The following is a 25,945-nucleotide window of genomic DNA, read 5'->3' as shown; positions in this document are numbered from 1 at the left end:
ACAACGAGCGGAGCGCCGGGTGGCTAAGCACAGCAAGTTGGCACAGTAGGGGGCACAGGTGGTGCATCTGCCACCCATCTCAGTCGGCCGATCCATGGCACCTGGGTATGTCCCGTGACCTCCTGCTAGCAGCAGGCGTTCAACACTTCACGTGGCCTCAAGGTGCACATAGCCTGGCACAAGCGTCGTGGTGACTTCACCGCCACTTTGTGGCGAATGGCGGTTGCTGTTGTTGGTGTAGCGGTTGGCACACGGCATTACGAACCCGGCGACCCGAGTTCAACACCAATGACGATTATCTGGACAGGTCATGGGCCTCCCCTAGGTCGACTCAGCCTTAAATGAGTACCTGGTGTGGTGTGTAAACATCACCGCTGGGGAGACAAAGGCGGCCGGGTGTGGTGTTGGCCACCCACCCCCTCGTGTGCCGTTCCAGCCTTCGTAGGTGCTTGTCAACAGGACTTGCCCCAAAAGTTTGTTAAGCCTACACGGGATCTTTGTGCAAGCAACTTTTACCGTTGCAAGTTCATCACTTTAATACACAGGCAGGTAATGCATCCACTCCTAACAGTAGCGTCATTCATTCGCCTCCCCTTTCATTCTATTGCTCTCCTCATCGTTTATCATCATCACCGTCATCTGAGCGACTAGGAGGTGGAGGGGGGGAATGATGGATTGGGGACGCCTTCGTACAGCGGTGGATTGAGCGTGGCCAGTGACAACGTTGTTGATCACTTACTCAACAACATCGTTTTTTACGCGTGTTGATTGGTGCCAAGAGGATGCGCGCTACTTGAGCACAAGACAGCGGAGAGCGGGGAAAAAAAAACAATACAAACGAGACAACAACTTAACTCTTCTTGGTTCTTTCGGTAAAGTCACGTAGAAGGGAAGTAATAAAATAATAAAAATAAAACATAATAATATTTTTATTATTTTATTACTTCCCTTCTACGTGACTTTACCGAAAGAACCAAGAAGATGAATCCCTGCAGTCACGAAAACTTTAAATCGAAAAAAACAACTTAACTGGTGAATGAAATCATGACACGTTCGTGAATTGTGGGGAGGAGACGTGACGTCGTATTCTTACACTTTCACGAGCGTTTAACAGTACTCTCCTTTTTTAAATCCTTTATATTAAGTTCACTTGCTTGCTTGCGTGCTTGCTTGCTTGCTTACGACCGTGCAAATCTTTCGGTCGTTTTTTAACCCACTTCCCGTGATCCAATCGAGCTGACATTTTCCACACAGACTCGTTGTGCGAGACAATTAATGTTCGTGAAAATTTTTTTCCAAAATTTTACACTGTTTAGGGAAAAGAAATTAAATATTTAATTACCAATTGCTTAATACTGGCAGACAATCATCTGACCCATAGGTGGCAGCCATCTCAAGCCAGAGGACGAGAGGACTCTAGCCGCCACGCATATAAAGGATTTATAGTGAAAAACTTTGTTTTTACGGGTTATACTTATTGTTTTTGATTGTCAACCAACACTGGGTAAAACAACAACATGGGCATTTTCGTTCTCTTCTAGCATGTGCACCAACAGGTGCACCAACAGGTCCACATTCACTCTCTTTTAGCCCCACCGCCCCCCTCCCAATACGTTCCATTCATTGGCTACCACATTCAGATAAGCCCCTCACTCCCTCCTCCCCCCTTAACTTGTATTTAAGAACTTGTATCTTGGAAGTTTTGCCTCACTTGATACAGCAACTCTAGCTGTGACGGTCCCACCTGATGACGGAGACTTGTGTTGCCTCCGAAACGTCGTGATTTATTATTTTATTTTATTTCTATTATTACTTTTAGTAAAAAAAATTTTTTACCTACGTGACTTTATCGAAAAAACCTAAGAGTATGAATCCTCGCAGTCACGAAAGCTTAAAATCTAGAATTTTCACTGCATCGTCTTTGGGGACCGGGACATCGATCCTACACTTATGGCGCCGTCGCAGGCATTACTGAACGGGACGAAATGAATCGGCGACAGAATGAATGATGCATCACGTTAACGAGCATGGCAGCCAATGGTCGCTGACGAAGAGACTCGCAGCCAAAATCCGCAAATCGTGTGACAAGAATCACCTCACTGATTCGCGTCTCCTCGATCACTGCTCGATCACTACTCGATCACATAGACACACATGTTCAACATATCATAGATCAATCACATAGACACATGTGTTCAAACTGTCATAGATCAGTCACATAGACACACGTGTTCAAACTGTCATAGATCAGTCACATAGACACACGTGTTCAAACTGTCATAGATCAGTCACATAGACACACGTGTTCAAAATATCAGTTACATAGACACATGTGTTCAAACTGTCATAGATCAGTCACATAGACACACGTGTTCAAACTGTCATAGATCATTCACATAGACACATGTGTTCAACATATCATAGATCAATCACGTAGACACACGTGTTCAAAATATCATAGATCAATCACATAGACACACGTGTTCAAAATATCATGGCTTGATCACTACTCGATCACATAGACACACGTGTTCAACATATCATAGATCAATCACATAGACACACGTGTTCAACATATCATAGATCAATCACGTAGACACACGTGTTCAAAATATCATGGCTTGATCACTACTCGATCATATAGATACACGTGTTCAAAATATCATAGATCAATCACATAGACACACGTGTTCAAACTGTCATAGATCAATCACATAGACACACGTGTTCAAACTGTCATAGATCAATCACTTAGACACACGTGTTCAAAATATCACAGCTTGATCACTCTTCGAAGACCGTATTTGGGCAAAGCCATGCCCAATATGTTCGTACATGGGCCTGAAAATGTAACGTAATTTATCATTAAATCTGCCGAGAGATTCATTTTGTCCTGAGTTTGGCCTGTTGGAGGTCAAACTATAACACTGGAACTACGGACAGGAGGGTGGTTGAAACGTCGTGAGAATTATTTTATTCTGTTTTATTTTTATTATTTTATTATTTTCCTTCTACGTTACTTTACCGAAAGAACCAAGAAGATGAATCTCTGCAGTCACGAAAGCTTTAAATCGAAACTTAGGTTAGTTACTTGGTGCACTGGGAAGACACCCCCATATGTGCCGTGTTGGCCTTCATAGGTGCTCGCCAACAGCCCTTGCCATAATAACAGTCTGTTAAGGCAACAGGAGTGGGGATGTTTTTCTTTTGCTCGATGCCGTTGAGTCTTGAGACGTCTCGCTGTTCCAGGACGGGGTCTTCGCCACGTGGATTTGGTTTTAACACATTCCTGCAGAGGGAGCTGGTAGGAACGTTGGGTTGCTCGGTCAATGGGCAGGGTCAACGGCGGCGTGGTGTATTCCGCAAATATGCCCGACTGTGAGGGCGGGCACAAGCCGGCGTGCGTAGGTTAAACATTGAGTTTTATAAGGGCACCACGGGGTGACCAGCCCCTCCCCACCCAGCCCCACCCCTCCCACCCCCCACCCAGCCCCTCCCCAACCTCCCCACCCAGCTCCTCCCCACCCTCCCCTCACCATCCAGCCCCACCCCTCCCATTTTTGGATGCACAACGGACGGACACAATAATCCTCTGTGGGCTGGTGTAACCAGGAGGTTCCTACCAGTAAAAACTATTTTGAAGGCTCACTTAATGGACTGCGTTAGTACAGCTTGTGGATTTGTTAAAAAAATAAAACTGTGCCCCACACTGTATCTATTTCTTGTTTTTCTATTCTCTGTCTCTGTTGCCTTTAAATCGATTTCAGGTTTTTGTTCTACATTGTGTAGATAAAGGGATGGGGAAGGCGGGTGGAGAGTGGACGGTGAGGATTGTCGTCGTTCGAGTGTGTTGAATGAAGGCCGTCACGTTTCCTTGTTTTCGCCGCCGCCGCCGCTCACGATAGGACAGCGAGGTGACACGGCAGGGAGCACAGGTGGTGCATCAGTCAGACATCTCAGTCGGTCAACCCGGAGCACCTGGGTCCTGTTCCGTGACCTCGTGCCCGCGAGCCTTCGATCCTTACAAGTGGCCTCGGAGTGCACCTAGCCTGGCGCAAGTGGCAAATGGTGACATCCCCACCACTTAGTGGGGAATGTTATTGCCGTCTTTGATTCATTTTTGTAATGACCTGTCTGTGTGTCTGAGTTAAACTCAGAGTGCCTGTTGCTCTATCCATCCAAGATCCGGTCCGCCTGTTGCCTGGATAAAACCTATTAATATATATTTTTTATATCTTTGCCTGTGTGTCTGTCTGACCATTGTACATCAGTTCTCTGTCTTTCAGTCTATCCTCTATCTGTCCGTCTGTCCATCAAGTCAGTTTATCCATCCATTAGTCACTTTCCTCGTTCTTCCCCTCTGCCTGTCTGTTTGTCTGTTTGTCCAACCACCCATTCGTCTGCCCGTTCGCCAATCAGTCACTCTTTACATCTGTCCGTCCGTCGGCCACTCTCTCTCTATTCATCAGCCACCCTTGCCTGTCAGTCCACCTGTCTGCCAATCAATCCCTGTGCGCGTGCCCATCACTCAGCAATATCCATCCTTCGATTACTTGTGTCTGCACATCAGTCAATCTGTCCGTCTGATTCACGGGACTCTCCTCCTCCTCCCCCCTCCCTCTCTCCTCCCTCCCCCCCTCTCCCCGTGCCTCTTTCATGGCATCACAAAGTGTTCGTATTGCTGACTCACTCTGTCACCGTGGCGATGGTCACATGCTCCCTATGCCATGCTCGCCCGGCTCTCGCTCTGCCAGCCAACATCACCCCCACCCACCCTCTTCCTCCTCCTCCTCCTAAAAAAAAGATTTATAAGAGGACCTTTGTCTGGCGTTCTCTGTGCCGTGGCCGTTTTCCCACCACAAATGGCTCCAACCCTCTCAACCCTCGATGCCAGGGAGCTGAGTCGTTGCACCGAGCGGCGCGCACACACAACGTTCACACAGCCCCGACACAATAATAATAATGATGATGATGAATAAAAGCCGTAAGCATATGCAACAACAAAAAACTAAAATTCCCCGTATAGCATCAATAGGCTGTTTGGGCAAGTGGTGTTAGTGAGCAACTATGGGGGCCGGCTGGGCACACGAAGAGATGGGGGGGCCAGCGCCACGCCCGGCCGCCTTTGTCTCCCCAGTTGGCGACGTTTTACACATCGCGACCGAGTCTCGCATTCGAGGCTGAGTCGACCGCCTCAAATAATCGTCGCCGCTGTTGGCAGCGAGCAGGATTCCAACTCGGGGTGCTAGGTTCGTAGCGCAACGCGCTCACCACTGCGTCACCGCTAACCCTACGCGCACACCACGCACCACACACCCCACGCACACGCAGACATTTCATCGTGACTTTAGACGGACCTTCAACAAATGGACATGGACAAAGGCAACCGTATGTTTTGAGTCACGGATACAGCGCCCGGGTTAGGGGTACATGCACAAATATGAATGTTTGTGCATGAATGTAACGCGATAGTGTATTGATGTTCTGTACGAGTAGGGGGGGGGGGCATCTGTGTGTATCTGTCCCCCTCTGAAAAAGAAACGTTCGTCTGTGGGGCCGTTCATCAGGACAATCGGGGCGACTTGAGGATTTCGCAAATTCGAGTGACATCCCCTCCACGATTTCTCTCTCTCTCTCTCTTTCTGGGCACAAATCGTCTCGAAAACTTCTTCCCATCTTCCCAACTTCTTCTTACCATCTCCAGGGCCTTCATTTCTAGCCGGGCTCTGTCCGCGCTAGCGACGCCACATCCAGTCTGCACCCCACCCCCCCCCCCAGAGGCCGCAAACGGGTTTTGATTCCTTACCCGTACCCGGCCGCACCAGGGTTGCAAACGGGTACCCGTACCCGGCCGGGTTCGGGTAGCCGGGTATCGGGTAGGGTACGGGTATCGGGTACCCGGTTGCGACCTCTGCCCCCCCCCCCCCTCGCTGCGGGCCGTGGCTCAGGGTCACGCACCTGGGACCGTCGACCCGGGAAGAAGAAGAAGGAGAATGACAAAAAACATTCCGTGAGAAATCAAGCGCTGGGCGCGTCTCCCAGAGCTCGTCGTCCCGCAGTCGGCGATGCGCTGCCGGCGAATTTCACGTAAACCTCGAGGAGTCGATCTTGTCTCCGTACGGTCCCAGTGACTCGTTCGCAAAAGGCGGTAGGCGTCGGGAGGGGGGGTCACCGGCGTTGGGGATGTTTTGAATTCTAGATTTGAAGCTTTCGTGACTGCAAGGATTCATATTCTTAGGGTTTTTTCGGTAAAGTCACGTGGGTAAAAACTTAAAGTTAATAAAAGTAAGATGTTCTGAATGCAGCCCCCCGGAGAATATCTACAGGGTCGCGGTGCCAACCGTGGACACGGCTACGACGGCAGACTTTGCTGTACGAGACAAAGATCTCGTCTCCGTCCCGCCGCCCGCACGGGACCCCGCCGCCGATAGCCCTACACAGAGACTGCTGGAGCAGGTGTTGGTATTATACCGAGCGGCGTCTATTAAGGGCAGCATCTACAATGGGGTGGCCCCTTTATCAGCACCACGCCTGACCTTTGTCTCTCCCCCCCCCCCACCCGATGATAATTGTTTACACACTGCCGTACTCATTTGAGGCCAAGACCAGCTAACCCTACGGGGGGAGGCCCAGGGCCAGTTCGAGACCTCGTGCCGTGGCTGGGAGCGCCACGGTGGCTAGGAGATGTGAACTACCTCGCCTGTTGTGCAGGAGGTCGTGGCGTTCGATCCTGACACCTGCTGCTGTATATTTGGAGTTTGGGTGTCTCTCTCTATCATCATCATCACGGTGGCTAGGAGATGTGAACTACCTCGCCTGGTATACAGGAGGTCGTGGATCCGATCCTGACCGCTGACGCCTGCTGTATATTTTGAGTTTGAGCGTCTCTCTCTAATCGTTGTTGTTTGACTTGCATCACACTGGGATTTTTGCACACAGCGTTGGTGTACGGTGCTTTTTCTGCAATATTTTGCTGTCTTTTCCTGGATTTTCTGTTTGCACATAGTCACAGTCACTTTAAGATGTTTTCTTGTTCGTGTTTTTGTTTTTTGTTTGTTGCGGTTGCACCCGATCCAAGAGCCAAATGGCTCACAGGGCTACACCAAATAAATGAAACTGAAACTGAAATGAAAATCATCACGGTAGCTTCGCCTGCTATACAGGAGGTCGTGGGTTCGATCCCGACTCTGACGCCTGCTGTGTAATTTTGAGTGTTCCGTGTCTCTCTCTCCCCGTGGTCGCGTGGATTTTTCTCCGGGTCCTCCCGGTTTTTCCCTCCCCCTTCAGAATGGACGTCACCACGCGTTCAGAGGAGTTTGGCTGCCGCGATACATTTCCACACGACGATGGATGACGACAACAAGCCGCTTCGTTGAGCCGTCAATTCGTGTGATCGCCAGGTTGCTACTGGAAACGGAAGAGCTCTAGAGCAGCTCAGTGGGAGGCCTTACCGGGTAGAAAAAAATAGTTTGGTTTAGAAGTGGCGGTCGTGCGAACTGGCAGTGGAGTGCGCTCGCCACTACACCACCGCTCCCCCTGTACGTGCAGGTGTCTGGAGCACAGGCCACTTGCCGTTCTTACGACGTGCCCTGGGAAGGAGCGGGGGGGGGGCTGTAGGAGTGTGATGGTGGTGGTGGTGGGGTGCTACCCAACCCGACTCGCTGAGCACGTGGACTCATTTTCAGGGGAGCATCGCCACCACGTGGGCTGCGGGAGGAATTGTCTCGGCTCTCTCGATTCTCCGTCTCTCTCTGTCTCTCTCTCGCTACGTACGTTGAACTTTTCCCCCTCCACCCGTACGTTGACATCGTCCGAGATCTGCCGGCCCACGACAAGTAGCGGGGGTGGAGGAGGACTTGACGAGAGGGTTTCGTGTCCTTTTGTTGTTGTTGTTGTTTCTCCATCAAACGAGCAGCAGCAGCAGCGAGACTCCGGTGGCTTTAGGTCGTGGGCCCCTTTCTCGTCGTCGGCGGCGGTGGCGGCGCCATGGCCCAGCGATCCGCGACCGCAGTGGCCGAGCGAGATTGTTTGCGCGATTGTTGTCGGTCGGTTGTGATTTAAAACAACCGCAGCAACAAACAAACAAAACAAGAGAGCAGCAGCACCTGCCGGCGGGAAGCCTCCGATCCGACCCGACGCTTTGCAACGTCGCCTCGGGAAGTTTTCCAGCCACGGCTTTGCCACTGGTGACGTCAAGTGACATCGCTGTCACGCTTGGGCTGGGTAGGGTGGTGGTGGTGGTGGCGCTTGTCGACCTTGGGTCTGTAAGTTCCATCGGTGAGTCCCCCGGATAATTTCGGTGACCGTGGTGGTGGTGATTAGTGGCCGTGTGTTGAACGTCTTTCACACCGTACGTAGCCACACGTGCTCATTCGGTGGGTGTTCGAGGCTACCAAGAATCCCGCTTTGGGACAGCGCTCCTTTGGCATCCCGTCAGCTTCTGTCTGAACGTCACATCGCCATTTGTGGGATGAAGGCCCGGCGAGGTGGAACCGCCGAGGTCGGGCCCGGGCCGGCGGATTGCCCTCTGTGGCATCGTGGTAGGATGGATGGGAAGCGTCGGGCAGGAGTGGGGATTGCCTCGAGCTGCAGGATGGCGAGGCACGTGGTCCATTTCGTAGCAGTGGATGAGCACTGAATTTTGCTTTGAGTATTATTCTACAATCATCGATGAATGAAGGTATTTGCCGTGTTCCCAAGTATGATTTTATTATTAGTTACTCCGTCTTGAGGCCCAATTGTTTTATCTGTAGGAACGCATCTCCAATGATTCAATGGAAGCGAACGGGGGGAAATAGGGTTCGATATACGGAATTCCGCTGTTGCGGATATCTTTTCGGGAATGTATCTGTTCGGCATATCCAGGGATGCCCGCGTCGGTAGAACGGTTGGAACAGGACAAGTTACGCAGCTGATATGGGGACCTCCTGATGGTACGATCGACACTTCATTAATTGCATTGTAATGAGGAAGCAACATATTGCACATTACAACTCTTCTGAAGGCAGTGGCATTCAGGGCTGTCGATATTGGTGCAGACGATGACACGGCAAGCGCGTCGTCGTGATGTGAGATCAGCGCTCCGTGTCATCGTGGTATGCGATCGGTGCGCGCGTAGTTGTGGTACGTGATCGATCCTGCGCGTGTCGATGTATGCGATCGATACGCACTTCGTCAGTCGCTCAATCGTTGCGCCGTTGCTACCGCTGCTATTGTTGTTGTTGTTGTCGTCGTTGTTATGGCTGAGCGCCTTTTTTTATGCTCGCCTTAGTTCGCCCATATTAATATGTTAATTTGTTCTCTGTGCTGGCTGTTAATATTACACTATCTGCTGTCTGCAGGTCAAGACAATAAAAAGCTCGGAAGAACGGACGTGCAGACAGCGTCGTCCTTCCCGCCGCTGCCACCTCCTCCTCCTCCTCCTCTTTGTCATCTTCGTCGCTTGGCCAGCCAGCGTGCTCCCGTTAAATGAACGAAATTAAAATTAGCTCTCCTAAAAATATTTAATACATTTCGCGAACATTTTTTTTTACGTCCTTGCGCAATTTTTATTTTTGTCCGTCGCGCCTGTTCCGTTTCATTTTTTTTTATTTGTTCACGTCTCATCGGACGGCAGTTAATGCCAAGCGGAAGTTCGAGTCGGCGACGCTTCGATTTCGTTTTTTTGCACTTGGGAAAATAAGTTGACACGGACGTCGGAGCGTTAACCATCTGACGTCTCGTTCGTTCGTTCGCTATCGCCCTGCGCTACGGTTAATATACCCAATTCATTAATAATCACGGGCTGGTGCTTTATTCGTTCATCAATCATCATCATCATCATCAGAAACACAACGGCCACAGTAATTAATTCATAATCATTACTGCACTCGCCACCAGATCACTACAACCACCGCAGCTCATTTATCCAATCTCAATCATTCCCTCTGCCGCCGCCGCCGCCGCCAGCAGCAACCCCCGGACAGCACCGGCTCACCGCCGTCGAGCCGACCCGCCCTGCCCGACACCACCGCAGCCGTCGGCCGACGCTGGCCGCGGCGGTTGCGGTTGCGGCTGCGGCGGCGGCGGCGGCCGGCGCCCGCACGCCGGGCCGCTACGCCATGCCGGACCGCGTGCACCACATCAGCCTGCACAACTTCAGCAGCGCCGTGCTCGGCGAGCTGAGCGAGCAGCGCCGCCGGGGCCACTTCTGCGACGTGTCGGTGAGCGTGCAGGGCAGCCGCGCCAGCCTGCGCGCCCACCGCTGCGTGCTCGCCGCCAGCAGCCCCTTCTTCAAGGTGAGCCGCGCGGCGGATGACGGGGGGGGGGGGCGGCAGGGGAGGGATCCATCTTCTTGGTTCTTTCGGTAAAGTCACGTAGAAAAGAAGTAATAAAATAATAAAAATACAACATAATAAAATAAATAATTCTCACGACGTTTCGGCTACAACGCAAGCAGCCGTCTTCAGGTGAAGAACATTCTTCACCATTCTTCACCTGAAGACGGCTGCTTGCGTTGTAGCCGAAACGTCGTGAGAATTATTTTATTTTATTATGTTTTATTTTTATTATTGTATTACTTCCCTTCTACGTGACTTTACCGAAAGAACCAAGAAGAGGAATCCCTGCAGTCACGAAAGCTTTAAAAGGGGAGGGATCGCTCACGGTTCAACATCTTGAGCCGGGACTGAGCCTTACCCTGAGTCGACTCGGCCACAAATGAGTACTTTTGGTGCCGCGTGAAAATAACGCCAGAACTGGGAAGACAAAGGCGGCTGGGCGGGGTGTTGGTCACATCACACACCCTCGTATGCCGTGTTGGCCTTGATCGGTGCTACTCCCTAACAGCACTTGCCCTCAACACTGTTAAGGCTACTGGGGGGACCTTTACCTTTGCTGGGATGCCGTGAGTCTTGAGAAGCCTGGTTACGGCAGGACAGGGCCTTCGCCGCGTTGACTTGGCCTTGTTTTAAAAACAGTTGTGAAGGCTCACTTAATGGACTGGGTTGGTCCAGCTTGTGGATTTGTTTAACAACAACAACAACAAAAACTGTCTCCCCACACTCTCCTCGCTGTCCCAGTTGCCTTTTAAATCGATGTCAGAACGTTTTTTTTGTACATTGGGGTGGACGATGAGGATTGTCGTCGTGTTGAATGAAGGCCGTCACGTTTCCTTGTTTTCGCCGCCGCCGCCGCTCACGATAGGAGGCAGCTTGCAGGGTGACTGCAGCACAGCGAGGTGACACGGCAGGGAGCTCAGGTGGTGCATCAGTCAGACATCTCAGTCGGTCAACCCGGAGCACCTGGTCCTGTGCCGTGACCTCGTGCCCACGAGCCTTCGATCCTTACAAGTGGCCTCAGAGTGCACCTAGCCTGGCTCAAGTGGCAAATGGTGACATCCCCACCACTTAGTGGTGAATGTTATTGCCGTCTTTGATTAATTCTTTGTAATGACCTGTCCGTGTGTCTGAGTTAAAGTGAGATTGCCTGTCGCTCTATCCGTCCATGATTGTCGTTCGAGTGTTTTCAATGAAGGCCGTTTGCGTTTCCTTGTTGCGGTTCCACAGTTACCCCCCCCCCCCTCGTCCCCGTGCCTCGTGACCCTCTCGCGTTCGCTCACAGCAACGTCCTGCGGTCTCGTTCATTGTTTTTTGTGTCTCTCTCCGCACCGTTCGCGAGCAATTTTCTTCGATTAACCACATCCCCCCCCACCCACCTGTTGTGTGCCTCGTGTGACGCACTTCTTTTCCCGTCTCTTTGTCTCAGAGTTCATCGCTTTCATTGGCCGTAGGATCGTGTGTGTGCGCGGGGAGTGGCGGCGCAGCAGTTGGCGCGCTGCGCGATTAAAACCCGGCGACCCGAGTTCGATTCCGGCTCGAGGCCGCAAACACCGGTGACGATTATCTGAACCGGTCCTGAGCCTCCCGCAGGTTGACTCGGCCTCGAATGAGTACCCGGTGCGATGTGTAGTAAACATCGTCACTGGGGAGAGACAAAGGTGGTCCGGGCGTGACGCTGGCCACCCACCCCCTCGTGTGCCGGTCCTGCCATCATAGGTGCCACTCGCTAACAGCACTTGCCCCAACAGTCTGTTGAGGCTATAGGGGGGTGCCACTTGCCAACAGCGCTTGCCCCAAACGTCTGTGAAGGCTACAAGGAGGGGGGGATTTTTGACTTTGTGACCTGACGGTGTTTTGACCGCCCCCCCCCCATGTCATCTGCACCCCCTGGGGACCGATTTCTTCGCAGCGTTCCCTCGCTCTGTGCGGCCGCAGCAGCGGCGGATGCGCCTGAAGAAAAAATGTTACCTGCAAATGAATTTCGTCGTTAATGAACTCCCCGTCGCCCGTCCCCGCAGGACAAGCTGCTGCTGGGCTACAGCCAGGTGGAGATCCCGGCGGTGGTGACCCCGCGCTCCGTGCAGCGCCTCGTCGACTTCATGTACAGCGGCGTGCTGCGCTTCCCGCACGGCGAGGCGCTGCAGATCCTCACGGCCGCCAGCATCCTGCAGATCAAGTCCGTCATCGACGAGTGCACGCGCATCATCGCCAGCAGCGTGGCCGCGCGCGTCACCTCGTCCGACCGCCGCGGCGGCGGCGACGACGCCGCGGCCACCGTCGCCGCGGCCGCCGCTGCAGCGGCCGCGGCGGCCTCCTTCGCCGGCGGCGACCGGCGCTCGACGGAGCCGGCCGGAGGCGACGTGGAGGGCGGTCGAGGGGCGCCGCGCAACGGCAACGACGACGAGGAGGAGGAGGACGACGACGACGACGAAGACGACGAGGCGGCGGCGGCGTCGACGGTGCTGGTTCTCGAGTCGGCGCAGGACGGCCCGGGCTTCGTGACGGCGACCAAGGGTCACCAGCGACACCACATCCAGCAGCAGCAGCAGCAGAAGATCAGCCTCGGCGCCATGTCCGACGGGCGCCAGCCGTGCCTCGGGGCCGCGGACGTGCCGGACGGTGAGCCGGCGCCAGCGCTGGCGCACGGCGGGCACCCGCGCAACCGGCCGAGCGGAGGCGGCGGGGGCCCCTACGCGGCGTTGGCGGCGACGGCGGCGGCGCTGCGGAACGCCGGCGTGGTGCCGCGCAACAGCTGCGAGATCGGCATGGAGGTGCCAGGCGGTGGAGGAGGAGGGCGGCGGCCGCGGCGAGCGCGGGGAGCCGGACTCGGCGCAGGGGACGCCGGACTCGCCGGGCTCCCCCGCGCAGAGCGCCAGCGACGGGGAGACGACCGCCGTCTCCGCCGTCTCCGCAGCCGCCGGCACCGGAGCCACCGGCGCCGCCTACTACACCACCGCCCGCTACGGGCAGCCGAGCGACGCCGCCACGGCCAACCAGCGGCGCTACTACATCATACAGTCAGGACGCGCGTGGCCGGAGACCGGCGCCGCCGGCGTGGGCGACGACGGCGCCTGCTCCATGGAGGGGCTCTGCGGCGCCGGCGACGAGGAAGAGGAGGAGGCGGGGAGACGGCCCTTCGACGGCGCCCGGAGGCGGCGCTCGCCGTCGTCGTCGCCGCGGCGCAAGCATGAGTCGCACTGCCGCAAGCAGCCGCGGCCCGTGCGGATCCCCTCCGTCGTCATCAAGCAGGAGGCGGTGGACGAGGAGGAGGAGGCGGGGGGGGCGGGGTGCGAGGAGGCGGGGGAGGGTGCCGGCGGCGCCGGCGGCTACTACTACGACGGCGCCGGGAGGGGTGGCGGGCGCAGCTACGGTTTTGGGTACGCGCGGCGCTACCTTCCCCCGGGATACGAGGCGCCGGAGAACGGGCACCGCTGCGACGACGCGCCGGCCACGATGATGATGATGATGGACGACGAGGAGATGGCGCGGCTGCCCCGCGACGACGAGATGGGCGCCACCGGGGCCGAGCGCGACGAGGAGATGGAGGGGGAGGACGGCGCGCAGGCGGGCGACCAGCGGGCATTCGACGGCTCCGCCAGGGAGGAGTGCGACGACGAGGACGACGAGGACGAGGACGACGACGACGACGCCATCGACGACGACGGGAGAGGGGGTGGGAACGGCTACGAGGAGGACGACGACGACGCGCCGGCAGAAGACGGCGCCGTCAGGGGCGAGGAGACGTTCGAGGGCTGGCCGCTCGCGCCGCGCGGCACCTCCGACGGAGGGGCTTGCGCCAACGTCGCCGGGCGCAGGGCACCGGGCGCCATTTCTCTCGAGCGCCGGCTGTGCTTGCTGGCGGCCGAGAACCGCCTGGCGCCGTCGAGGACCGAGCCGTCCGGCGCCGACGGCGGGGAGGCGTTCGCGCCCCCCGCCGCCGCCGGCGGCCGCGGCGCGTCGGCGCCAGTGACGCCGACGACGGCGGCGGCGCCCCCTGCGCTGGAGTTTGCGCCGGCGATGCAGGGCCGCGCGCAGTGCGTGCCGTCGCAGCTCTACGTGGTGAAGCGGGAGGGCGGCGGCGCCGGCCTCGGGGTGCCGCTGGCGCTGGGCGGCGGCGGCGGCGGCGTTGCCGCAGCAACGCCAGCCTGCCCGCCCGGTACCACGCCGGTGGGGTACTTTCCCGCCCTCTTCGCGTCGCACTCTTCGGCGGCGGGCTCCGGCGCCAAACTTTACCAGTTCTCCGTTGCTCAGCCGGCACTGTCCGGGCACCACCACCATCAGGTGCAGCAGCAGCAGCAGCAGCAACAGCAGCAGTTGGATTCGCATCAAACCTTGCAGCAGCAGCAGCAGCAGCAGCAGCTGGGACGTACGGACCAGCCGTTCACGTCCTTCCTAAGTCTGGGGGCTCCGGGGGCGCTGGCCACGTACAGCAGCCACCACATAGCAGGCGGCGCCGCAGGCACAAGCTCCCACAACCAGGGGCTCGGCCAGATTCTCCAACAGCACCAGCAGGGTGGCTTGCAGCAGCAACAGCAGCAGCAGCAGCAACAGCAGCAGCAGCAACAGCACGGGCCACACCAGCTGCAGAGGTTGCTGCTTCCGTTCTCGGTGCAGCAAGTGGGAGCCGCTGCGGGCGGCGGCGGCGGCGGCGGCGGCGGCGCGGGCGGCATTGTGGGTAACGCGGCGCGGTCGAACCTGCAGGGCTTGCCGCTGGTGGTGCGCCTCGGGGAGAAGAAGCCGTACGAGTGCACGCTGTGCAACAAGACGTTCACCGCCAAGCAGAACTACGTCAAGCACATGTTCGTGCACACAGGTGAGGAGGGGGACAGGGAGCGACGCCGCTCACGGCGACGAGCGGAGCGCCGGGCCGGCTAGAGCGCAGCGAGGTGGCACAGTGGGGGGGGGGGGGGGGCAGGTGGTACGTCGGGCCGGTCATCTCGGTCAGTCGACCCGTGGCACCTGGGGGGGTCTGCCCTGGGACGTTCTGTCGGCGGGCGTTCGACACTTCGCGTGGCCTCAACGTGCACATGGCCTGGCACAATGGCGGTTGTTTTGTTGTTGTTGGGGCGGCCGGGACACCGTCACCAAAGACCCCCCCCCCCGGCTGTTGGGCCAAGTGCTGTCCACGAGCAGCACCTATGAAGGCCAGAACGGTACACGAGGGGGTGGGTGGCCAGCATTCACCCCCGACCGCCTTTGTCTCCCCAGTGGCGATGTTTTTACGCACCAGGTACTCGTTTGAGGCTTAGTCAACCTACGGGAAACTCGTGCCGGCTTCAAATATTGACAGCTAGTGTTGGTTACGAGCGGGAATCGGGTCCATAGCGTGGCATCGCCAACCTCGACACTAACGCTTCCTACCAACACACACACATGCACACACACCAACACCTAACCCCCCCCCGCCCCCTGTTCACCTCTCCCTTGCGCCTCCCTCCCCTTCCCCCTTGTCCCTCCCTCCAGGCGAGAAGCCCCACCAGTGCGGCATCTGCTGGCGCTCCTTCTCGCTCAAGGACTACCTGATCAAGCACATGGTGACGCACACGGGCGTGCGCGCGTACCAGTGTGTCGTCTGCAACAAGCGCTTCACGCAGAAGAGCTCCCTCAACGTGCACATGCGGCTGCACCGCGGCGAGCGCGCCTTCGAGTGCGCCGTCTGCCGCAAGAAGTTCTCGCACAAGACGCTGCTCGAGCGCCACTCCGCGCTCCACTCGGCGACGGCCGCGGCGGCCGCGGCGGCCGCGCCGGTCCTACCGCCGCCGCCTCCTCTGCCCACCGGCGCAGTCGGCGTCGTTGCCGCCGCTTCTTCGGCGCCGCCGTCGCCCGCGCCTTCGTCGCTGATGTCGTCGGCGGCGCTGGCGGCAGCGTTGGGGCTCCCGCCGGTGATGGGCGCCGGTCTGGCGGGGGCTCACCGCGACGCAACGGCGACGGCGGCGAACGTGGCGGTGGTGGCCGTGGCGTCTGGCGGAGCAGCTTTGGCGGCGCCGGCTTCGTCCGTCGTGGAAATATCGCCGAACGGCAACAGCGGAATTGTGGGTAACAGCGGCGGTGGAATTGTGGGTAACGGCAACAACGGTAATATCGTCATTAATTTGCTCAGCAGCAGCAACAGCAACAACAACAACGTTGGAAGCGGTCATTACGTGGCCTCCGGCAACGGCGTAGGCAGTATTCTCACAGTGCCGGGAGTGGCAATTTTGCCGCCGCCACCGCCAACATCGTTGTCGTCGTCGTCTTCGTCGTCGTCCTCTTCGTCGCTCAGCGAGGAGCCGCGTGACGTGCAGGCGCCCGCCACGTCATTGTCGTCCGCGCCGCCGACGTTGCCCCCGCTTTCCGCGCCGTCCGGCGGGGCGTGCCCGCCTCCCGTCCCGAGCAGCGACGAGCGGTGCGACATCGGAGCACCGCCGCCGCTGCCGCCACCGCCGCATATTCCACCGCCGCAAACGCCGCAACTGCCGGCTTCACCGTGCCTCCCACCGCCCGGCACAGACTGCCGCCCTCCTCCCCCTACTGCGGCGGCGGTACCGCCACCGCCGCCCCCCGTGGCACCGCCGACGCTCCTGGTATGCTCCGTGTGCCCCGCCAAGTTTCATTCGCTCGAGATGTTCAACGAGCACGTGCGCATGCACGTCACGAGCGGCTAGGCCGGTGGATCTGCACTTCCTCCTCCTCCTCCTCAGACAGGGAGAGGGTAGGGGAGGAGCGAGCGAGCGAGCGAGGGATGGAGAGGATGAGCGAGACGTCGTGAAGACCCATCGCAACAGATCTGCAGACGCCCTCCAGAGCGGCGCTGGGCGGGAGCGAGAGCGACTGGAGTCATTCTGTCGTCACTGTGGAGTTTTTTTATTTTCGTGGGGGATGAGGTTTTCCCTATTTATTTCAACAACAAAAATTTGGTTCGCATTTTTATTTCTTTCTTTTTGACGAGATTGAAAGAAATAATCCTGCAGGGTTTTTTTTATTTTGTTCTTATAATCGGTCAAAAATGTGGATGGGGGGAGGGGCCGTTGCCTTTCTCTCATTTCATTCACGGAGAGCGAGCGAACGAGCGAGGTGGAGTGTGAGCGAGCGGACGAGCGGGGTGGAGAGCAAACGAACGAACGAGCGAGCGAGCGAGTGCCCTGTGGGTTATCTCGCTTTGCTGCGACGCGACAAGGAACTCGAAGCCTCCGCCCCGGTGACACCTCACACGGCCAGCCGTCGCTCGGAAGCGCCGGCGACCGTTCCCGATCCGGCCGGGAGCGGTAGCGGCGAGAATTCCACGCCGGGTCCCACCCCCCCCCCCCACACTCTCTCTCTCTTTGACGATTCTTATCAAGGCACGCGCCAGCGGTTAACATAATTCAAACAGTTAATCCTAATTTAACAAACGCTATCGATTCCGACACCGGCATTGGGCTCATTTGTTCCCATCACGTCGTGGAAACTATCTCTCGAATCGCATCACGACTTTTTTCTTTTGGCTCGGGAGCGCCTCGAGGGGAAGATGACGCTGCCTCGTTTTATTCCGGCGTAGTCGGCTACAACAGAATGCCTGTTTTGGGAATTAACAAAAAAAGATAAACTTAAACAAATAGGATATCGCAACAACAAAAAAACTAGTTTTTATTTCACCAGGTAAGGCCCACTGAGCTGTAAGAGCTCTTTTACAGAAGCAACCTGGTTATGACAAATGATTGCTCAACAAAGTGGCTTATCACTTGGAAATTTACACCAGCCAAACGCTCTAAAATTGGTGATTTTGATTCTAAATGTGGAGGGGGAAAGCCGGAGGACCCGGAGAAAAATCCACGCGACCACGGGGAGAGAGAGTGACAATGCAAACTCCCAAAATATACAGCAGCAGCAGGCGTCAAGGGTCGGGATCGAACCCACGACCTCCTGCACACGAGGCCGAGGGAGTTGACGTCTCCTCGCCACCGCGGGGCGTATGGCAGAGCGAGCGTGCCCGGGATGGTCGTCCGTGGGCACGCTGCCAGTTGCTTGCGATGGCGGCAGGAGCGGCAGGAGATCCTCACGCGATCAAAGAAAGACGAAGAGACGAGGTTTTTCGAGCCCGCCGGCCGTAGCAATGTTAACGGAATACGTGGACAAACGTGGCGTTATTTTCGTCCGTTCGTTTTTTTTTCAGTGTTAACACGTCATTTCCCCCCCCCCCCCCCCCCCGCTTTTACTTGAGGTGTCGCACAGCGGTGCCTGCCTGTAAAGCGGAAACAAACGAAACGTTTGACGAAAGCAGAGAAAAAAGAAATAACACTTAAGATTTAACAAAAAAAAACGCTACGGTTACCAGCTTAACGTCTGCTAAGTGTGGGTGTTCAGTGACCGTGCAGAGTATATATTTTCAGAGCGTTAGTTTAGAGGTGCTCATTGGATTTTAGCTGGCTAGTCTTGTGCCTGAATAGCATTTTCTATAAGGCGGCGGTGGCGGTGGTGGTGGTGGTATGAGCCACACGAGGTAAAGTCCTATGGTCCGGTGGCTTTTGCAAGTGTTTGCCGTCAGTGGCTCTTGACCGGGTGACTTTCGTGAAGCTAACCCCCCCCCACCCCTCCTTTAAAGCAAAGCAAAACTTAGTTGAGAGAGAAGAAGCAGTCCGTGAAAAGACTCAATACACTATATTTTTATTTGGAATATTTCATTTTTAAGCTGCCTAGTCGTAAGGTGCCTGTTAAAATACCGCGTATTAAGCCCAGTCTGGTGGCTACATCTGTGCCTGTTTGAATACGAAGCGTACATACTAACACAGTTGCATTGTGGGTACTCGCGTGTTTTCCCCACAGTGGCTACAGATGCGGGCGAGCAGTGTTTTTTCGGGATATACAAACTCTCTCTTTGACGGTTTTACGGATTTTTATTTCGTCGATTTTTTTTGTCGTGAGCTAACATCGCTGCCTGCAGTATACAGATAACTATCGTATTAAAACGGATATTAATGTTTCCTCATATGTTACTCATACTAACTACGCCTATAACATTAAGCGGTTTATCTTTTTTTTCCCCTCACTTTGACTTCTCTTCGGTTTTAAATCCACTGCCTTTGTGCGAATTGGCAGGTGTTTTGCAAACAAAAAGCAACAACTGAAAACCCGTCGAAAAACTTTCGGTCGGCGGCATCGGTTCTCGTGACGTGTACGCTAAAACCGTACGACATCCGACACTTTAACCACCGCGGCCGCCGGGGTTTGGGTGACTAATGTGAGAGCAGAGGTGGCGTGGGGGGCAGCTCTCGGAAGTGTTTTGGGGGGAATCGCGTGGCAATAAACAAACGGACCCGGGTGCGAACTGGGTCCACCGGCCTTGGGAAGGTCCCGGGACTTGGTGGAGGGGGCGGGGGGGTTTTAGGCGACACAGGTTGCTATCGAGAGAGACACGGCGCTAGGGCTGCGGTGTCGGGGGGGGCGGAAGCCGAAGGGGGGCATCTGGGTTACACTCGTCAGCTAGCAGTGGGAGAGGGAAGGGAACTCAGTCGGTAGCCCCGGTGGAGTGAGATCGATGGAAATGAGAGAGTGCCATTGTGTTCGACTTGGAGCGTTCTTTCAGCGGTTAAACTTCGTGGGCCGCTTTTCGGCTGTGACGTGTTCCTTCTTGAACCGAGTTGGGGCAGTCTGTCGTCTAGAAACCCAATTGGAGACCGGCCTATCGGTCTATTGTCTAAAGAACCAATCAGGGACCTGTCTGTTAGTCTGTTGTCTAGAGACCCAATCAGGGACTGGCCTCTCAGTCTATTGTCTAAAGATCTCAAGCAACATCGTACTCTACAAGAAGTTGAAACTATTTTGTAGTTTTAAAACACTGACCTTAAACATCGTTGGGGTTCGATGTATTGAATTCAGAGTTCATTCTTGTTTATTGCAAGGTCAGTGTATAACTCTGATAGGAATCCTGACTCCCAAAACATCGTTGTTGCCCCGTATCCGTGCTGTGTTCAGCTTGGGGTGCAGAGGTCTGTGAACAGCAGAAGTAGGGACGAGCAAATACAAATGTGAAAGCCCCTCATTTGGCAATAGCAATGGGGCGTGGGTGATGCCACACGAGCCATCAGCACCCTGAACTCTCTACCACTGACCCTTGCACTAGGTCAAGGGTCGGCAGTCTGCGGCTCCGGAGCGAAGCGCTTCTCTTTAATTATGACGGCTTCGTGACGTTACTCGCGTGCCTTTGGGCTCTTCAAATATTGGGTTGGTTTTTATTGCCGAATTTGAGAGAAAAAATGGCTATCCTTATTTTGGTCGCCGAACCCCGCCGTACTAGATCAACTCTTAACAGGATTAAATAAATAAATAATTACATTTTACAGAAATAAATAATGAAAAATAACAATACATCATAAACTAGTTGAGGGGGTTTTTTTTGTGTGCCGTTAACTTTTACAACCGTGGATTCGTCCGTCATTGTTACACGTTTCCACAAAAGTCACGTGCATGGCATCAATGCAGCCATGTTGGATCGAGCGTTGCCATGACAGCCACGTGACCCCCCCCCCCATCCAGCCAATCGGAGCGCATGTTGCTCGTACAACAGCAACTTATTTCAAAATAGTTATCGAAACCAAGTCACTCCGTGTTGCAAAGACATGGGCAACTTTACACAGCAAGGGCCGAGTTACGCCATCACAGCAAGAGCTTAAATATCTCGTTGTTTTCCCCCCGGGGATCACTGCTCAGTAAAAATGCAACGTCTCCAAAGTTGGCACTTGGTTGGAACCGTTGTATCAACGGTGGCCCAATGTTAGCCCAACATTCCGTGTTGTTTTTTCACCGAGCGGTGGTAGACTGAAAGTGGTGATCGTGTGCAACTCGTGGCCACGGTTTAGAACGAAAGGCTGCAAACTGGACGGTCGCGTGCCCGGGTGTGGAAATACGTTCTGGGTTAATGGCCCAAACGAATCCCACACCCCCGCCCCCCAACGGCAATTGGGTTCTCTGCGATGATGTTGCAAGTCGCGCGCGCACCCCCCTCCTACCGACATCGACTCTCATTTGAGCTCAACCCCTCTCGCCCTACGACTCGCGTTTCACATCCGGTCGACGACAGGGGGGATAGACCCTGCGATCCTAGTTATGCAGCGTGATCCATTTATAGATACTCCACTAAAACAGCATAATGACGACTTGACACACTTTTCTTGAGATGGCACTTTATTGAAGGCACGTTGACACTTGACATCAGGCGGAGAGCCCCACCGCAACAGCCCCGAGTCTCCCGCGCATCTCCCCCTTTTATATCACTACGAGGCCACGCCCCCCTTCTCGAACATTCCCGTAGCCACCAGTCCCTTCACACTCACAGCTGACTCCCCTGTCATTACCTGCCGTGGCCACCAGTCTACTCACAGCGCATGGAGACTCTACTGTCATTACGACAGTAAGTCATTATGGGGTAAACAACATTTTACACGAAAGCCTCCAACAATATCTCCCACCAAACTCAAGAATACGTTCATTGCGTCTTTTATCCGCACCTCTCCTCCGTAAGACGTCACCCCTGGCCGCCACCCTCACGGCGCTCGACCACCTTTTGAAAAGGAAGTTCAGAGGGTCATTGTAAAGGAGTGGGGTGTCTGTAAATGGATCGCCCTTCAATCAAAAATCTTCGTTTCGCTTGCCTTTTTCACAAAGGGACAAATTTGTGACTTTGAGGATATGTATGCACAAACACAAACTTTACTCTAACTCGACCATTATCACCGTTAAAAGAGTCCGACGCACGCACGCACACGCAGCACACACACGCAGCAACGCACGCCGCCCAGCGTGCTCCTAATAATCGCGCTCAGAAGCAACGCAGCGTTTGCTGAGTGGTCCCCGGTGCTAAAACACAACGGTGCTTTAAACGGAGAGGAGCTGGGTGGACGGGCGGTGGGGGGAGAGAGCGGCGGGGGTGACGGAGCGTGCGAGAGAGAGATCGAGAACGATGGAGGAGGAGGAGGAGGGGGGCTAGCGTCGTCGTTACTTTCACCGTCTTTTCGATCAATTATCGACGCCCGACTTACAACGGCGGTCGCTGAACGAGGAAGAGCAACGACGCACAACGATGGACAATGACAAAGTTTATCCGCGGAGAATTTGGGTCGGCGTGGGAATGGGGGGGGGCGCGGCGGCCGTGCGGGTTTATGCGCCTCGATGGAGGAGCGTCGTGGAACAATTTGAACGTGAAGAGAGAGACGGGAGAGAGGGGGCCCTTCTCGTATTTTACGAATGTGAACACGAAACGCAGAGTTTTGGGGGAAGTTTTCCACGATGCACAACGCGACTGTCGGAGTAAAAAAAAAAGATAAGATAACGAGAAGCAAAGCGCGGCTGTCGAAACCAATTCCTGTGTCTCATCGACACACGCGGCCAAACCTTAAAAACAAAGTCACAGACAGATGTCAAACATGGAATCGGAAATCCCTCACTCTGTATCGATGCACTTTTTTTTTACGTGTCTTATTTTTTTTAGGGACTAAGCAAGTTTGCACGGATTTAGGGGAAAAAAAATCGTGAACTGAATTTCCTTTGGCACTAAAGATCGAGGAGTAATACTGATTATTGTTGTGAAAATAATAGGATCAAGTAAAAAAAGGATATTGATGGGAGCTTCCAATAGCTGTGACTGAGCTGTAACCCAGGCGCGAGGTTTATGATTGTAGCACTATTTTAAAACATTTTCTTTTTCTAAGACGAAAAAAAGCAATTTACGGTGATAAAGTGCGTGCAATGCGTGTAAGCGTGCGTTCGGAGGATTCAGTGGCAGACGCGTGTGTGGCCGACACATCTGTGGATACATCAAGATTCGTCGGGAAATTGCACAGCACTAAACAGCCAATTAGCTAGAAAATCAAAACGGCTCCCGATGTTACTTTCCAAGTGTTTCTTTTGTACTTGCCAACACGCTTGGTGGCACACAAAGCATTTTATTTGAAGTCCATGCGACGAGGTGGGGGGGGGAGGTGGCAGTGGCCTTTGTTGGCAGGTGTAAATGAGGCGGATGTCCGGGCACGTTAGACGTAGACGTTTAGCGGGTCGTCAGCGGATTTGCATCGATGGATCGCCACGTGTCCGCGTTGGGCGTTTGATGTGCCTGCTTTGGGTGTCTTGATGCGTGTGGTGATGTGCGTATGTTCAACGGGCGTGCGTCTTCAAATGCCGAGGTCCAACATGCCGCTCGCGGTCAATATCGGTGGCGAATATCTGAAACGGTTGAGTACCATGATGCGGCGTTGTAAAAACATCGCCACTGGAGAGACAAAGGCGGTCGGGCGTGGTGATGGCCAACCACCCCCCTCGTGTGCCGCGCCGGCCTTCGTAGGTGCTCGCTAAACAGCACTTGCCCCAACAGTCTGTGAAGGCTACACGGGGGTGTGTGGTGACCTTTTGCCTTTTGTATGTCCGCATGATGCCGGGTGCGTTTGTTGGCGTGCGAGTTTGTGCATTTGTCACGCACGCCTCTGTGTGGTGTGGTGTGTGTCGTGGTGTGTGTCGGCACGAGAGACGCGAGGAGGATGACGATGATGGTGATGGGGGTTGTGGAGGGGGGGTGGTGGTGGTGGTCGTGGGAAGGAAGCCGGGTTTGTTCCGCGACTCACGTGAGCTCATTATAATAGGCGCGCACTCGATTACCGTACGTATTTATTTTCAGAAAAACTAAATATATTTAACATGAGAAGAAAGAAAAAACGTTACATTTCCAAAACTATTTATGCACTTCTTTCGTTTTTTTCCCACCCCGATTGTAATTTATTTCTTCGTCGTCGCTAAAATATTTTTTTTTTCAAGTCGTAACCAACCCAAGAGCAGCACCAGCCAGTCGAGCATCCTCTTATCCGCCGCGCCGACGGCGGGGATCGCTGGGGGGGGGGGACGGGGATCGATCATCCGTGGACCCCTCCGCCGCCAAATCCACTCCCGCTTATCCGCGAACGCGTTGGCGGATTACAGGAAGCCGTTTCGCAAAGAGGAGGACCACGGTGATGTGAATGGTGGCGGTGCGGTGAGAGAGCGTTGGTCAAAGAAACAAAATCCCCCATTGATAATCGCGGATAATACAAAGAATGGGAGCGGCGGATAATTGGATTTTTTTGTATTCACAAAACTCAACCTTGTCAAGTTAAGTTGCACTACTCAGCCACCTCCTTGTTACCCAAGTCGTCCATTATAGCCCTCTTAACAAAAACGCCACAAACCAGACGGTCAAGACGACGTGCCCAGTACTTTTTTTTCGTTTATTTTAAACTCGTAATTGTGTGCGCCTCTACTAGAGTGAATGCGGTATAGTTAAATGTGACTTATTGCTGCACTATTCCAATGGATGGAGATATGGGAGGGGGGGGGGGTGCACTGTTTTACATATTTGTTTCTAAGCTTAATTTTGTTGCCTTTAAGCAAGAGAAGAGAAAAAGGATGAACGCGAGGATGAGCGAGCGGCGATTTTGTTTGCAAGTTGCTTTGGCTTTTCCGCGCGCGCGCGTGAAGGGTTCACGGCGAGGGGTGACATCGTCGCAATGCATTCCCCAGGTATTCGTTGTCCACCGAAATTGTACTTGAGTCCGCGTTGTGTATGGGAGGTGGAGGTGGAGTGAGACACACACAGAGGCAGAGACGATTTATTTTGGAAAAAGTGGAAATGGGGGGAAAAAAACAATTTAATGCAGCTTTTTTTTAATAGATTGCATAAACTATCGCGTTTCACCAAAACACTGGGCATATCATGATTACCGTTATGATGATAATCTTATTGTTGTGACGTTTTCCCAATTATTATCCCGTGCCTTTATTATAGTACTACAGCTATTGTCGTTATTATTGTTATTTTACAACAACGAGAAAAAAAAACACGGTAATTTTTTTTACGAAAAAAAATTAACACAAAAAAAAACGAAAATCCACCACCACACGAAAAAATATAGCCACATTTCTCATTCATTGCAGTATTCTATTGCTTTTTACCTGGTATAATATATATTATTAAAACGAAAACTTAGCAAACGGCATTTAATCTTTAACGTATCATTTACGAGGATACATCAATAAACCCCGGCTAATGCAATAAACGGTGGTGAGGAACAGACGGAACGTGGGGGGGGGGGGGGGGGGGGCACTACGAGTCCGGCGAGACCACGTGTTGTTGGCCAGCGTGGATTGTCGTGGGCTCAGTGGCAGCCCGTGGCGTTGGCGTGGTTGGCACGGGCCCCGGTGCAAGGGGGTGATGGTATGTGTGTGTGGATGTACCATGTGTGTGGATGTACCGTGTGAGTGGGTTGAACTTCTTTCGCAACCGCACGTAGCCAACCGTGCTAATCGGAGGTGCTCGGGGGAGGGGGGGGGGTAAGGTCAACAAACTAAAACACAACAAAGCAGTTGTAAGGAAATGAGTTTTCAATCGAGATGTCCCCCCCCCCCCCCCCCCCGGATCTTTATATCCCAGCACCTTGGCCCCCCTCCATCACCGCTGAACCTTGGGTGCAGTGGCACCGCCTGCACCATTCGACAGCTGCGCCACTCGCGGGTGGCCAGGGCTCTAGTGTCGCGTGATCGGGGTCGTTGCGGCTCTTTGGAGCATCTCGGGCAAGTGGATTGTGCGTGCTCTCGGTAGCCGTTCTCTGGGCGAACAGCTTGACGCTGGCGGCTGCCTCCCGGTCAGCGCT

At 54.6% G+C, this 25,945-nt stretch overlaps 1 protein-coding gene across 1 annotated transcript in view; it reads left to right on the top strand.

Annotated features, from left to right (window-relative positions):
• The window catches only part of LOC133341945 (uncharacterized), a 163,187-nt gene extending 143,571 nt beyond the window's left edge, over positions 1-19,616 (top strand). Inside the window, exons 4-7 of the mRNA XM_061550788.1 lie at positions 9,342-10,277; positions 12,338-13,507; positions 13,626-15,132; positions 15,783-19,616. Of these exons, the coding sequence (XP_061406772.1) occupies positions 10,101-10,277; positions 12,338-13,507; positions 13,626-15,132; positions 15,783-16,963 (4,035 nt within the window). The 5' untranslated portion in view covers positions 9,342-10,100 and the 3' untranslated portion in view covers positions 16,964-19,616. The remainder of the gene's footprint in view (positions 1-9,341; positions 10,278-12,337; positions 13,508-13,625; positions 15,133-15,782) is intronic.
• Positions 19,617-25,945: the final 6,329 nt, after the last annotated feature.

The sequence above is a fragment of the Lethenteron reissneri genome, chromosome 13 (assembly GCF_015708825.2).
Source record: "Lethenteron reissneri isolate LAM-NWPU_2019-01 chromosome 13, ASM1570882v1, whole genome shotgun sequence".
Taxonomy (NCBI): Eukaryota; Metazoa; Chordata; class Hyperoartia; order Petromyzontiformes; family Petromyzontidae; genus Lethenteron; species Lethenteron reissneri.
The sequence above is the reverse complement of the archived record's forward strand: the minus strand, read 5'-3'. Positions and strand labels throughout refer to the sequence as shown.